This window comes from Pelodiscus sinensis, chromosome 7 (assembly GCF_052426305.1).
Source record: "Pelodiscus sinensis isolate ZL-2025 chromosome 7, ASM5242630v1, whole genome shotgun sequence".
Taxonomy (NCBI): Eukaryota; Metazoa; Chordata; order Testudines; family Trionychidae; genus Pelodiscus; species Pelodiscus sinensis.
The window spans coordinates 40,906,171-40,922,375 of record NC_143058.1 but is presented as its reverse complement, the minus strand read 5'-3'; the positions used below and the strand labels follow the sequence as shown (position 1 = coordinate 40,922,375).

The 16,205-nt window shown below is 40.4% G+C and overlaps 1 protein-coding gene across 1 annotated transcript in view; it reads right to left on the bottom strand.

Annotated features, from left to right (window-relative positions):
- The window catches only part of CERS6 (ceramide synthase 6), a 260,054-nt gene that overhangs the window by 25,350 nt on the left and 218,499 nt on the right, over positions 1-16,205 (bottom strand). Inside the window, exon 8 of the mRNA XM_006135774.5 lies at positions 9,170-9,276. Within this exon, the coding sequence (XP_006135836.1) occupies positions 9,170-9,276 (107 nt within the window). The remainder of the gene's footprint in view (positions 1-9,169; positions 9,277-16,205) is intronic.

Here is a 16,205-nt window from a genome sequence, read left to right as displayed (position 1 = left end):
TTTCAAAATAACTTTACTGTGTAGACATACCCTAAGGTACCACAGGACTCCTCATTGTTTAGTTTTAATTATTAGTCATAAGTCCAAGGTCTAGTGCTACAGTTTCTGTTCTTTGAAAGAATGAATAACTCTGTAAATCAAATCCCTGGTGAGAAAATTGTTATTTAGTCATTCAAAATCTATTATCTAAAAATACAGAATAATTTGTAGAGTTGTTGCAGTCATGTTGGACTCAGGATATTAGACAAAGTGGGTGAGGTACTGGCACAAGCTTGAAAGCTCGTCTCTCTCACCAACGGAAGTTGGTCCAACAAAAGATACTATCTCACCCATCTGTCTCTGAGATATATCTACATTGCATTCCTCCTTTGAGAGAAGAATGCAAATGCAGACAAATGAAATTACAAATGAAGCGCAGATTTGAATTTTCCGTGCTTCATTTGCATAATGGCGTCCGGCCGCTTTTCCAAAACAACATATTTTGAGAAAAAAAATGCGGTCCACACAGGGTTATTTCGAAAAAAGAAATCCTTCCTTCGAAATAACCCTTAAACATCATTTTTTAAGTAGTAAGGGTTATTTCGAAGGAAGAGTTTCTTTTCGAAATAACCTTTTTTTTTCTTGAAATACAGTATTTCGGAAAAGCGGCTGGACGCCATTATGCAAATGAAACACAGGAAATTTAAATCCGCACTTCATTTGTCTGCATTTGCATTCCTCTCTCGAAGGAGGAATGCAATGTAGACATACCCTAATATCCTGGGACCAACATGGCTACTAATACTGCTTGAAATTCAGATACTTCGTAGCCACAACAAACAGCTCATGAACCAGCTATTGAACAAGAATGATTTGAAATAAACTTTTGGTAAATCTTTCTGAATAGATGTTTGTACAGGTCTGTTTGTGATAACTGGCTCATGATATGGACCTGAGCCAGGTCTCAATGAAGTCAGTGGAAATACTTCAGTTGACTTCAGTGATCTTGGATTGGACCTTATGAGAGAAGAGATTAAGGCCCATACAGTGAACTAATTAATTCAGAGACCAGATCAGGTTTGGTTAGCCAGGATAGTTACTTTTGATTGGCTTTCTAGACAGGTTCATAGTTTCATAAATTCCACGGCCAGAAAGGATCATTGTGAGCATTCGATCTGACCTCTTATAGAACACAGACCATAGAACTTCCCCAAAATAATTCCTAGGTTGTAATTACCTCAGGTGACTTGGTTTCTTTTTTAATTAGCTAGTGTTTGTACAATGCATTGAAGATGAAAAATACTTTGTAAGTGAAGCCCAGGACTTCCTTTTCACCATGAGGGAGGCTTAGGAACTAATGGTATATCTACACGGCAATAAAAGACTGTCCCAGGACCGCTAGCTCAGGCTTGTGATCTCTGGCTGGAGCCTAGACTCAGACTCACCCCTCAATGGAGGATCTCTTGATGCACATGGAAAGATGGCTAAATATAATCCCCTAATATACTATGGGTGGAAGTTTTGTGCAATCGTTTGCCTTTACTGTATAGCAGTACTATTCTGATTACTACACTTAAGGTATTGTTAAGAGTATTATCTATGCATAACATAATAAATAGCAGTAAAACAACAGTTACCTTTGTAACAATATTTGTACAGTATTTATAGTATTTTGTTCATATTTACTATACTATCTATAGAGAATGCTGTAAAAATGGGAGCAACTTTATCTGGGTGCCAAATTTGTAAGGACTACTGTTTTGTATTTGAAATGACAAGTACACACATCTCCCTGGAATCCTTAATGTAGCAATCGATACGGGTCAACTTTTAAGTCACAAAACAGTAAGTGATTTAGCAATATAAGTACTCCTTTATTAACACCTCAATGTGATAATCAGAATATTACCACCATTAGTTGCACTTAGTGCATACAAAGGACAGGAGAAGTCTTCTAGTCCAGTCCCCTGCACTGAAGGCAGGATTATGTATTATCTAGATTATCCCTGCCAGGTGTTTGTTTAACCTGTTCTTAATCTCCAGTGACAAAGAATCCACAACCTCCCTAGGCAATTTATTCCATCACTTAGCTACCTTGACAGTTAGGAAGTTTTTCCTAATATTCAATCTAAACTGCCCTCGCTGCAATTTAAGCCTATTGTTTCTTGTCCTGTCCTCAGAGGGTGAGAAAAACAATTTTTTTAACAGCATTTTACATACTTGAAAGCTGTATCATGACCTCCCCTCATTCTTCTCTTTGCCAGACTAAACAAACCCAATTTTTTCAATCTTCACTCATAAGTTATGTTTTCTCAACCTTTAATCAGTGTTGTTGCTCTTCTTAAGGCTTTTTCCAATTTGTCTACATCTTTCCTGCAATGTGGCACCTAGAAATGGACACAATACTCCAGTCTTACTACATTCCTCCTAATGCATCCCAGTTTTCTATTTTTTTGCAACAATGTTCTACTGTTGACTCATATTTACCTTGTGATCCACTATAAATCCCCAAGATTCGTTTTCTACAATACTTGATCCTAGGCAGTCATTTCCCATTTTGTACATGTGCAACTGATTGTTCCTTCCTAAGCAGAGTATTTTGCATTGCTCCTTACCGTAATTTCATCCTAATTAGTTCACACTATTTCTCCAGTTTGTCTAGATCATTTTAAAGTTTAATCCTGATCTCTAAAGCACTTGCAACCCTCTCCTGGCTTGGTACTGTCCAAACTTTATAAGTGTACTCTCTATGGCATTATTTAAATAATTGGTGAAGACATAGAACACAACCAGACCCAGAACTGATCCCTGCATGATCCCACTGGAAATGCCTTTCCAGTTTGACTATGAACCACTCATAATTACTCTCTTTGAATGGTTTTGTAACTAGTTATGCACTCACCTTATAATAGGTTACAAGCAAACTAGAGAAATATGAGAAGGTCATGCAAGACAATATCAAAAGCCTTATTACAGTTGATTTATATCACATCTACCTCTTCTCTCCCAGTCACAAGACTTGTTACTCTGTCAAAGAAAGCTATTAGGTTGGTCTGATATGATTTCTTCTCAACAAATCCATGTTACACACTACGTAGCATTTCCAAAGTGCTGTACTAGTCTTAATTAGTTTTAGCTTGCCACCAGCAAGCTAGGAGATTTACAGTCATATAGGAAGATCACTGCCCGAGAAGCTTGCAATGTAGATTGGCAATGCAGATTAGGAGGTAGAATGAGAAGGTAGAAACACGAGGGATGGGAACATCGAAAAGCTAGGAAAACAGTGCAGCTGAGTGGGGAAATCAGACAAATCTTGGTGGTTACACAACATTTGCATCGATTTGGTTTGGCATTTTTTCGTGGTGGTGAGGGAGAGGGAAGGATAAAAAAGTAAAGATTTTCAGTCACCTAGTTCAGCTGTTTTCAGCCTGTGGCCCCTGGACCACTGGTGGTCTGCAGAGAAGTGGCTGGGCACATGGTGCTGGCTCTCCTCCTATCAGGAGGCCTGTAGAAGTAGCTGTAATTAAGAAGAAGGAGGCAACTTTGATGCACTAGTAGTAACTACTCTACATGAGAGGAAACCGAAGCTGTCCACAGGGACCAGTGCAACTAAAGATACCTGCAGGAGTAGAATGCTTGAGGACATGGGCCATGCAGTATATCCAGGTGGGGAGGAGGACAAGAGATTGATGCCTGGGCAGCATGTGCAGGGGAGAAGGGAACGAGACAAAGGAAGACAGCAAAGGGACGCATGCTTAAAGAAGGACAGGGAAAACAGAAGAGATGGGAAGGGAAGATGAAATTAAGAGTAAAATTTGACATGGGGATTAACTCCTTCAAACGAGACAAACACTTATCACATTAATACATAATTCAGTTTGGTAATATCATCTTGTCATGTAAACAATTGCTAGTTACATCTAAGATGCTATTTGATTACAAGTGGATCCTTGAGACACTCTCTCTATTAAAACGCTATCCATGCTGTGAAAAAGTTTGGGTATCATTGGCCTAACGGTAAAAGGCTTTCGACAGCATACATTCTTGTCAGATTAATTAATTCACAGAACACTCCTAGAAGCTCTGCAAATATCTCATTTCACTGAAAGGGAAACTCATACCACAGAAAAATTAATTTTCACCAGAATGAGTCCATTTTGCTCATGCAGTGATTAGCTTTGGCATCAGTTAGTTGATTTCAGATTAAGAAGATATGCCAAACTTTATTTGAATCATTTAACCTTGGTGGGCTATATTTCTCCTGGGAAAGCTAACACTGCAATATAATTTGAGAGCAGAAAAAACAAAAGTGCTTCCACCTACTTAATCTAATTTAAAAACATTCACAATACCCTTTACTGGTTAAATTTTATATTTTGAGAAAATTTTGTACAGTGTCACTGGAATAGAAAGAAAAGAGCATTTTCAATTACTGCCAGGTTAACAGTGATAGCCCCTGTTTGTTAAATGAATACAACAAGGCTTCGGTGCAACTGAGCAATATAATAGGCTGAGAGCATTATGCAATTATCTAGAAATTAAATAGGTACCATTATGGTCAGGAAACTGAAAATGTTTACATTTGACTTCACCTATCTGGATGCAAAGGAGATCTGAACTTTTTCTACTCTTTAAGCAATATTTTATATAACTGCTAAAACCTATGTTTTGCACCAAATGCTGAATCACTTTCCATGGGCATGTAAAGACTGTAATGAATCACAACTGGTAACTAAACTGGGGTCTATCATACACTAGGTGTGGTTGGCACGGAAATAATTTTCAGATGTTTAACATATTTATTAATGCTACTTCTCAGACATTGTTAAATTAGAATAAACCCAAACAATAATGATTACATCATATATTATTTTGTCATCTCCTTCTATCCCACTAGTCAGCAGAGAGAATACGAATGAAAATAGTTCCATTTCTCCCCACCAATAATGATACTGTGCCTTCTCAGACTAGACTACTCCAGTATATTTTTAAAAAAGCTTTTAAATAAAGTCACAATAATGATTGTTCTCAAAGTTAAAATGTCACTGCTCTTAACTGATTTTAGAACATAAAGCCTAATATGAGTTCTAAAACAGTATCAATATTGTGGTAGCATCTATTTCTGCCATGGGCTTCACACTAGGATCACGTCACAGGCGGTAAACTGTTAGTGTTAAAGCTGTATTAAAGTGTTACGGTTACTGTTAAAGCAGCATTTTCTGCTGGATCTTCCCTCTTTGCATCTGGCCATGTTCTCTACTATAATCTACTGTTAAATAGCACACAGGAGTTGTGTTTAGCTTTGTAGTGAAGGAAGATGATACTATCTAGTCACCTTTCTTCCTGATTCTATTTGCCTCTGATTTTCATGCTTTGGCCCTTTGTTTCTATAGGGAAGGATTCAAATAAGGCTCTGATCAAAAGTGAGATGACGTTGTTCTCATTTTAGACATAAAAGGATGTTGATACGCACTGCAAAACCACTACACAAAATGGTAATATTGTAACTGTGTTTCGATTGTTTTTGACATTTGCTAGATAATACAGCTCTATATTGGTAATCTGATTCTAGAATTTGGTGTGGAATAGCAGAGGGGATGTGGTCAGACAGAGGGAGATGGGCAGGGAAACATACAAACTAAAGTTTTGTGTATTATGCCTGGCTCTGGCCAGTTATGCCATGGCTTTAATTTAAGACGTGACCTATAAAAAGTTGCCTCATGATTAATGTGAGAAGCCCGTCAATAATTTCAGGTGTCTCAGAGTTTGCTGTGTAGTATGACATTTGGCTGGAGTGTTTCAGAGAAATTTGACAAAATGGTGTGAGGCTTCATTTCTTGATCTTCAACCCAGATTATAAACACTTCAGGCCAACTCCCACACTCCCAAACACCTGACTTGAGTGATGTGACGGGAGGACTCACCCCCGCACTCTCGGCCCCCGGAGCCGAGGCCCCGCACCCCACGCGGATGAGCAGCTGGCACCGGGAGTCCAGCGCGGCGCGGCAGCAGAGGGGCTGGGGGAAACCGGCGCGCCCGATGCGCATGCACAGGGCGGCTGGGGCGATAGCCAGCCGGCGCTAGGACCCCGAGGCGGCAGGGCGGCCGGACACCGAGCGGGGGATTCAAAAGGGGGCCAGGAGGAGCGGGGTGGGAGGAGGACTGGAGAGAGCAGGAGAGGTCCCGCTCTCAGCCTCCTCCGCAGGGCCTGTGGGAGACTCGGCAGGAGGCGGCACGGAGCCCAGATCCCAACAGCCAAGGCGGGCGGCCGGACCAGGGAGCAGCGGGACGGGCCGGCGCGGGCCCGGGCCGGCAGCAGGCGCCGGACAGACAGGTGGAGGCCGGGAGGCCGGCGATCCCAGGGACGGCAGGAGCCGCGAGCTCGGCGTGAGCCGACCAAGAGGAGAGGACCGTGGGAGCGGTGAGATAGAGGCCGGGAGCAGGGGCAGCCCAGGACCCAGCGCGGCTCGGGCTTGTGAACTGGGGGCGCCCCAGGATCCCTGAGCAATGGACCCGGTTACAAGTGACATAGCATGGGGGTAAAGGACAGGCAGAACTGGACCCTTCTTATTTTCACATGCCTTGAGAAAGACATTTTCTGAATAGCCACTTTCCCTTGAGAAAAAACTAATTAACTCCAGTGAATTTGGTGAATATTTGGAAAAGAGTTTTGGGTGAAATCAGTCTTCATCTCACCCAAAGCAAGCACAAGCAGGGCTTGGTAAATGTTTGGATTTAAAAAGCATTACAGATAGTCATCTGTGGCTTGTGTTTTCCCTTTGTCCTTGAAAAACATGGCAGACCTACATCTCAAGCTGGCATTCTCCTCTTGGCTTTTCAAATATCTCAGAGCAAGGTTTAAAATATTATTAAAGACTTAAGGTGAGGGCTAAACAAATTAGGCAGCTATCTACTCAAGGAGTGTAAACATGTTATTCTTTTAATAGCATTATAGGCAAATCACACAGAGGAAAATGCATTCAATTTCCATTTGGAGCAGTACAGATAATAAGAACATAAGAAAGGCCATACTGGATCAGAACAAAGGTCCATCTAGCCTCATATCCTCTCTTTTGACATTGGCCAATGCCAGGTGCCCCACAGGGAATGAACAAAACAGGAAATCATCAAGTGATCCCTCTTGTTGCCCATTCCCAATTTCTGGCAAACAGAGGCTAAGGACACCATTCCTGCCCAACCTGGCTAAGGGCCATTGATGGACCAATTCTTCTTGAATTTGTCTGCAGAGACCTATTTTGTGTTCAAACTGAACCATATCATGGACAAACCATATCATGACTATTTAGTCAGTCATCTGGTGTATCTCTTTTGGCCAAATTTGGTCTTCACCGTTTCTCCCATTTAAACAAATACATGGGAGGATGAAACCATATGGAAAATGCTGGCTCTGCTGTATACTTGGTAGCATGCAGGTGGGAGGAATCTGTGTGCTCCATCCTAGTAAAATGTAACGTGTGACTAAGAAACCTTGATGGGAAAGGGGGAAAAAGATCATCTTAAAAAAACAGACCAATCCCATCCTCAAAAAACACTGAAAGCTTCAACCCAGGATTTGGGTTTCTGTTGAGTTTGTTTTTTAAAATCTCTGAGGTTACTGAATTCATGGGGAGTCTCTGGCTCAAAGCACAGAGATCAGCATAGCACCTCTGGACTCTCTGAGTACTAATGGAGTCTTCTGCATTTCACAGCTGCTGAGATGACTCACAAAAGGTAACTTGCCTTTATCCTGCCTTCATATTAACAAGCCCCCAAAGATCTCATTTTACTGGACTGGAAAAGGATCTGGGGTGACAGCAGGATTGGTATTTGTGTATGTCAACTAGTAATGACATTTGTGTTGGTTGTTCTCTGCAGGGTTACTAAGAATTCTGCTTACCGTTGCATCCTGGTATTAACTGTGCTCTCCAAACACAATGGACAGAAGTGTTATTTCACTGCATCCCTAAAGTGTGCTGCCTGACAGGGTTAGTTCTGGTCTTTTGATCACTAATCAAGAGTTTGGGGTCATGAATGAACTGAGGTGGTGTGGGAACTCTCTCACCAACTCCTCCCCTGGGCAAGATGCTCACTTTATAATGGGACTGCTCCTTTCATGTGCACGACTGAGATAGCATTTCATACTGCAGCTTTAAAGCACACTGGAAAGGACTCTCCCTTGGGAAACAGCTGTGCTACTTCCAAATTAGACACAGTGTTTTCAGAAGTGAAAGGATTCCTTCCCCAAAGAGCACATATGCTGCTTCCACAGCACACTCATTCCCAGTTGCTTTAGGAGAAAAAGGCATGAAGCTTTACAATCCTGGATGGCAGCCGCTCTGTTATCAGGCAGACTCCTATGCCATTGGTTTTCTGTGTTTTCCTTCAGACAAAGAAAGTGGTAAAGCATGTGCTGAAAATTAACTAGCGCCCAAGTCACCTGTTGGTCTCCACACACTTACCTGTATCTGGCTGTCTCCAGCCCACTTCTGCTTTAAAACCAGTTCAGGCCCTGCTCCCTAACTTTTACTATCTAGCCTGTGTGGACTGCCCTGACACTCTATAGCAGTAACCTACTAGGATCTTCTCTAGGGGTATATCTACACTACCCCACTAGTTCGAACTAGCGGGGTAATGTAGGCATACCGCACTTGCAAATGAAGCCCGGGATTTGAATTTCCCGGGCTTCATTTGCATAAACTGGGTGCCGCCATTTTTAAATCCCTGCTCGTTCGAACCCCATGCAGCGCGGCTACACGCGGCACGAACTAGGTAGTTCGGACTAGGCTTCCTAGTCCGAACTACCGTTACTCCTCATTCCACAAGGAGTAACGGTAGTTCGGACTAGGAAGCCTAGTCCGAACTACCTAGTTCGTGCCGCGTGTAGCCGTGTGGCACGGGGTTCGAACGAGCAGGGATTTAAAAATGGCGGCGCCCAGTTTATGCAAATGAAGCCCGGGAAATTCAAATCCCGGGCTTCATTTGCAAGTGCGGTATGCCTACATTACCCTCCTAGTTCGAACTAGCGGGGTAGTGTAGACATACCCTAGTAAGGTCATCTAGTTACCTCTGCAACCTTTCTTTAATGCTTGTCAGACACAGGCCAGTGCATACAGCTGGCACTCTACTGTAATGCATTTATTTCAAACTAGTCGAGAGCTAAGTACCTGAGGAAGGGGGCAGGTGTACTCACCACAAAGGATATATGCCAAGCCTAGTGACGATGAAGACAATGGCAAACATAAGGAACAGGAGGTCACTCAGTTTTTGACACTTGCAATAGTTTGCCATTTTGGCAGCCTGCAAAAGAGAGGGATGGAGAGAGTTTACTCCAGTTATGTTGACAACTGCAAAAGTCTTACGCTCTGCCTGAGCTGTGATGAGCAATTAAAATGTACATAAGCCACATTTTGATCAAATACAACAAGATTCACATTGTTTTGCTAATGAGTGACCTCACTTCCTCTCTACCACTGAATTGTTAGATTTTCAAAACAAAAATCCATCAAGAGTTACCTGTTACCTCTACCCTATTCCAACCAATTGTTTCTCCCGATCACTCCAGTTTCAAACTCTTGGAGATCATTTCTAAACATGGCATTAGAAACATCCTCTAGCATCTCCCTCTTCTCCTTTCTCTTAGTTTTCAAATACACTACTGTTTTCCCTCTCCCCACTGCCCATGACTGCACGTTCTTCTTTAGCTACTGCCCATCTCCTTCCTTCTCCTGTGGTTTCCAACCTCCTGGGGCCTACTGTCCATAAACACAGCCTCCATTTCTTCATTTCTAGCTCTCTCTTGAATCCTCAGTCTTCTGGCTTTTGCCCCCTCCATTACCCAGAGACTACTTTGAAGGTACTCATAACCTTCTCCTGGCCACACATGAGGACCTGTTCTTTGTACTCCTCCACCTGGAACTCTTTGCGACTTTTGACTAAGCTAGCACTCCTTCCTGTTCCTTCTGTTCCTCATTCTCCGCGTTCATGACTGTATTCTCTTAGGGTACATCTACACCGCAACATTATTTTGGAATAACTGGCGTTATTTCAAAATAACTTAGTCCGCGTCTCCACAGCAGGTAGTTATTTCAAAATACTGTCAAGCTGGAGGACTTCTTACTTCAACTCCTGTAACCCTCATTGTATGAGGAGTAAGGGAAGTTGGAGGAAGAGTGCTCTATTTTGAAGTAAGTGCTGTGTAAATGCTCTCAATTTTGAAATAAACTATTTTGAAATAAGCTATGCAATTGATGTAGCTCAATTTTGCGTAGCTTATTTTGAGTTAAGTCCTGCAGTGTTGACGTATCCTTTGATATATTTGTACTTCAGATAGCTCCTGCACCAAAACTTGATTGCTGCACTTCCTTCCATCTTCTGCATCAATCAGTGCTCTCCTCCTATCCACAGAAAGCACTGCTGCTAAAAGTAATCATCCAATACTCAGAGCGCATCCCTTCAAATATCCCCCATTGGCTTCCTTTTGCCCTCTACATCAGAGTTCAGCTTTTTGTTTTCCCTATCAAAGCCCTGTAGTTCTCCACCTCTGCTTTAACCTGAGCATTCATACGTCTCTCCTGCTGCTTGCTGCCCCATCCACACCTTTTGCCTGCATCTCCCACTTATTTCTGGGCATTCTTTCATGCTGGCTCTCCTGGAATCCCTCCTTGTACCAAGCAACCACTTCTCGATCCACAATCCTCTTCAAAATACTTTTCTTCCCTGAAGTTCAATTACAATATAGACTACAAAATGCACAGTGATTAATTTTTATTATTTATTATAATATTTGCACTGTACAAATGATAAAGAAAGTAGTGTTTTTCAGTTCACCTCATACAAGTCCTGTGGTGGAATCTCTTTACAGTGAAAGTATAACTTATAAATGTAGATTCTGTTTGTTTTGTTTTTGAGTGCAGTTACAAGACAATGTAAAACTTTAGATCCTACAATTCCTACCTCTTGTTCAGCTAATTGCTAAGACAAATAAGTTTGTTTATATTTATGGGAATAATGCAGACTGCTTATTTACAATGTCATTTGACAGTGAGAACAGGTGTTCACATGGCACTTTCGTAGCCAGCATTGAAAAGTATTTATGTGCTGGATGTACTCGACATTTATATGCCTCTACATGCTTTCGTCACCATTCCAGAGGACATGCTTCCATGACCATGATGATGCTAATTAAAAAAGAAATGTGTTAATTAAATTTGTGACAACTCCTTGGGGGAGAATGGTACATCTCTTGCTCTGTTTTACCCCTACTCTGACATATATTTAATATTATAGTAGTCTCAGATGATAACCCAGCACATGTTCATTTTAAGATCACTTTCACAGCAAGTTTGAGAAAATACAAAGAAGGTACCAATGTAAGATTTCTATAAATAGCTGCAGCGCTCAATCCAAGGTATAAGAATCTGAAGTGCCTTCCAAAATCTGAAAGGGGCAAGGTGTGGAGCATTCTTTCAGAAGTCTTGAGAGTAAGCACTCTGATGCAAAAACTTGAACCACCAAAAAAAAGAAAATCAACCTTCTGCTGGTGGAATCTGTCTCAGATGATGAAAATGAACATATATTAGTCCATTCTGCTATGGATCGTTATTTAGCAGAACCAATCATTAATATGGATGCATGTCCTCTAGAATGACAGTTGAAGGGACACACAAATCTTTAGTGCATCTGGCACATAAATTATCTCATGACTCTGGCTACAACAGTGCCATGCTAATGCTGATTTTCACTTTCAGGCAACATTGTAAAGAAGAAACAGAAGGCATTATCTCCTACAATTTGTAATAAAACTTGTTTGAGTGACTGGCTGAACAAAAAGTAGGACTGAATGTTAGCCTAAAGTTTCACATTGTCTTAAAGTTCTTTGACATATCTACATTTGTAAGTTTAACTTTCATGTTAAAGTAATTCATGTTACAGTAATTGTGTTAGGTGAACTGAAAAATACAATTTCTTTTTTTTTTTTTTTTTTTTTTTTACAGTGCAAGTATTTATAACCAAAAATAAATACAAAGTGAGCACTGTATACTTTGTATTCTGTGTTGTAATTGAAATTAATATATTTGAAAATATAGAAAACATGCAAAAATATTTAAATAAAATTGCATTTAAATTTAAATATTTAAATAAATGTCATTCAATTATTATTTAACAGTGCAAAAAACTGAATTTTTAAAACATTAAATGATTAATCACATTTTTTTAAATCGCTTGATAGTTTAGCAAAGATTTCCACATTGTTTTGAGATTGTTGATGTAGCTGAACAAAGCTGTCTATTTTAGAGCTCATGCTTCTGGAAGATGAGACAGTCTCTTCCTCTACACTTCGCACTGCACATATTGATGCCCTCTCAAAGTATAAAAGCCTGAATCAGTGCCCACTGTAATCAGCAGGAGACTCTTCATTGGCTTTTATGGCACTGCATCAGATTCCTACACTTCTAAATATGCAGAAGGCCCAGGCTCATTAACATAGCAATAACAATGAGAAAAACTCCCACATGTATGGACTTAAAATTCTGCACAGAATGCAGGAATACACTCAGATAACTTCTTGAAAGGGTGAGAAATACAGCACTGCTGCAATATATGTGATCATGTTAGCATTCTGACACTGAACTGAAAAAGTATGGAATGATCACATTTAACACTGGAGTTCAAATTCTGAGGTGACTGACACCTGAATAGTCTGGTGTTTGCATAATTTCAGTGTTTTTTCCATTGTATATAGAATTTAAAGGTGATTTGCTAGCTTGAAAACTAGGAAGCTGAAGGAATACTGAAAAAGCCCCCAGCTCTACTCAAATAGACTAAAATAAGACTTCAATGCTACCTAAAGAGATCTATAAAATCATTCACATCTGCTATTCAAACTGATATTTCACAGCTGAGATTCAGATAAATAGAATGTTACCACTTCAGATATCAGTCTATAAAGCAGAGTTATAGTTACAATTCAATGATTTTTAGACTAAAAATCCAACTAGAAAAAGGGCCAAATTTCCAAAACTATCTAGAGCAGAATTGGTTGTGTCCTTTTGTGTTTATATTGCTGTACAGCCTTTTGCTGAGATCATGCCAGATTTCAAATTAAGCAGGGGCGAGCTGACTCAGTACTTGGATGAAATAGCTGTAGAAAGTGGTGAGGGTGATTTGTTTGATGGAATTTGTCCATTTGAGTTAGTAATGAGCAACACAAAGTGTGGAAAACACGTACGCTGCTCCAGGCACTTGCTTTTGGAAGTCAGTCACGTAAAACTAAGGCCCTGGGCACTTGTGGTCATTAACAATCCCATGACACTTTCTGTAAGAGTTGGTACTATTCAGGTAATTATACTCTCCTGAATTCCCCCTGCAGCTTCAATATAGTGTATAAATATTCTCCTTCACTTGCTGTCCTAAAATTTGTAAAACAGCTGCTGTTTTTTACCCTAGTTTTGACTGAATTTCATATATAGCCCCTCTGCTGTGTGATTTAAAAAATCCCTAGGGGTGGCTGGTTTTTTTGGAGGTTCAATTTTGTGAGTATAAATAAGAGGTTACAGACATCTATGTAACGTATCAAGTTCCTATCAATCAGGTAGCAAGCTGTCCACCAACCTTCAACTCTACCAGTGAGCATGCCTTAGGGGGCCAGATTTTAAAAATTTGTCTTTCATGGTTATAAAGCATTTTACTGATTCTCAGATGAAAGAAGTGTAAAGGGTTGTTATTAATAAGTTTCTACAGATAGAGCCTCATGTTTTATATGGGAAACAGTTCTGTTTTCTGCTCATGCTAATGCAGTAGCACAGAGATGCGATGGAAGCTTCATTTCAATTAAAAAACAAAACAAAACAGTTTTAAAATTAATAGTCTGAAAATAAACAATAGAATCGGTGCAGTGAGCCTTTCCTGATTTACTGTGATATTTAATTAAATGTATTTCATATTATCCAACCTTTCTGGGCTTTCATATGCCAAAGAATTTGCACAGACATTTCACTGTGTTGAGGTGTCAGAGCTTCTGGTAGCTGAGTACATGTTAGCTGGGGATTTTGGCTCTGTGGTGAGGTGACAGATAATTTGGGATCATGAGATAGACATTTGTGAGATGTCTCTGCTAAATGACTGGCAGTTAATATTTTGACATTTAAACTGTCATTTTTAGATTTCAGACATAACAGTTCACTGAGATGAATGGGCCAGTTCACACCTCTTAGAAGTATTGTTTTAGACTTTAGTTCTGCAACACAATTCAAGGGTGACAATTCTACAAATCAGTTCTGTGGTCTCTCTGAGAGGAAATCATTCATTGGGCCTTTGTTTTAGATGTTCAAAATATTATTGAGTTATCACAGAGCTTTTCACATGCCATTAGTGTTGTAGTTATATAGGTCTGAGACACATTAGACACTTCACTCAGCAGTAATTCTTACCCAGCCTTTGGACATGAAAATGACAGAAGGAATTGTTTGACTTGGACACACAGTGCATCTCCTATTCTTTTTGAAAGGTATCATTGTATGCACAGTGCAACCAGAATTTGACAGAAAAGGGCACAGTTTAATATGCACTTAAAAGTCAACATCTATGCTAGAGCAATAATTAACAAACGTGCTTTCACAAATGTGTACTAGAACTGAAAGTTTCACAATATTCATGAACTAAGCAATAAATGACCATATTTTCAAAGGTATTTAGACACTTAAAATTCAGACAGATATTTAGTGGGATTTTCAAAAGCACTTAAGCAAGTTAGGCAACTTAGCTCCCATTGGCAAATTCGATACTTAACTCCCAATGAAATCAAACTAGGCACTTAAGATGTTCAGGCAAAATCACACAAGATGCCTACATACCTTTGAAAATCTGGCCTGAACCCTAACAGAAAGCCAGGATTTTTTTTTTTTTTTTGCAGTCAAAACAGAATGTTGTGTCAAAACTAGAGATGTTAAAATGTGTTTATTTAGATAAACATGTAATCACTGAAAAATTCAGCAGTTACACATTTATACGTGTGTGTGGTGGGGGAGGCAACTCCCATGGAGTTGTATCAGAGGCAGCAGCGTGGGCGGAAGTCGAGGGAAGGGCTGTGTTAACAGTGAAGGTTAACTGATGAGCTCGGGCTCATCAGTTAACTGTGTATATATATACACACACTTTCATATCCCTAAGCAAAATAGTCTGTGGAAACTGCTTTTCTTCTCTACAGAATACCAGAGTTGAAAATAGCAAATGCTTTGCTGACCAGCAAGGCAAGACTAGCTTTTCCTGTGGTAGATCTGTTTTCCCCTGAACAGCCATTCCCTTAGTACTGCTTTGTAGTCAGCAATGATTATCAGTTTAAGGTCACTGGAAAAGAACTGGAATATGACCTGCAAGCCCAGAAACAAGAATGCTACCAATTCAGTTATACACTTCAAACAAATGCTTTTCTGTTGTTAAGCATGGCTCTCTTCCCTCATATTTTAGGTTGGGCTCTTATGCTTAAAATAAAATGCCAATGCTTAAAATAAAATAAAATAAAATAAAATAAAATAAAATAAAATAAAATAAAATAAAATAAAAAGCATATCAACCTCAACAGTTTGCTGAACCTTTAATGTCTGTCATTCCAGCATTCCAGTAATTTCTATTTAATTTTCTTAGAAAAATTAGTACTGACTGGACTGTACAGTCAAGCAAAAATAATCTGCCTTTAAGTTATGGTTTTCACCAGCTGACCAGCATTTTTTAAAAATCTATCTTTCAAGTATTTGGGTGATGAACAGATTTTATGGTGCCCAGGGCCTTGGTGGTTCTGAAACAAACCCTTTAAAATGTGGCTTTTTGTAGTACAGGTAAGGGAAGTGAGGACAGTACTGGTGAATTCATGGCTACATGGATGTAGATCCAAAATATTTCTAACTCACAAGGCTGGATTTAAAATATTGGGGGAAGGGGGAGATGCCCACTGCTTGCTATGCTCGTCAAACCCCTATCTTTGGGGGTAAGCAAGCCTGGCTCTCCTCCCAGTGGCCGCACCAGCCCTGGCCTCTTGCCCCACCCTGACCTCTAGGGAGGGGAGTTCCAGACCCAACCCTGGGAACCCCAACCGCAGCCTTGGCCACAGCCCTGGCCCCTCTGCCTCCCTCATCTCCCGGCCCCAACCTCCTTCCCAGCCTCTCGGCCCCCCCCGCAAGCTGCAGTCAAAGCTGGCAGGTGGCTCCCATGATGTTGGGAGTCATCCTTCC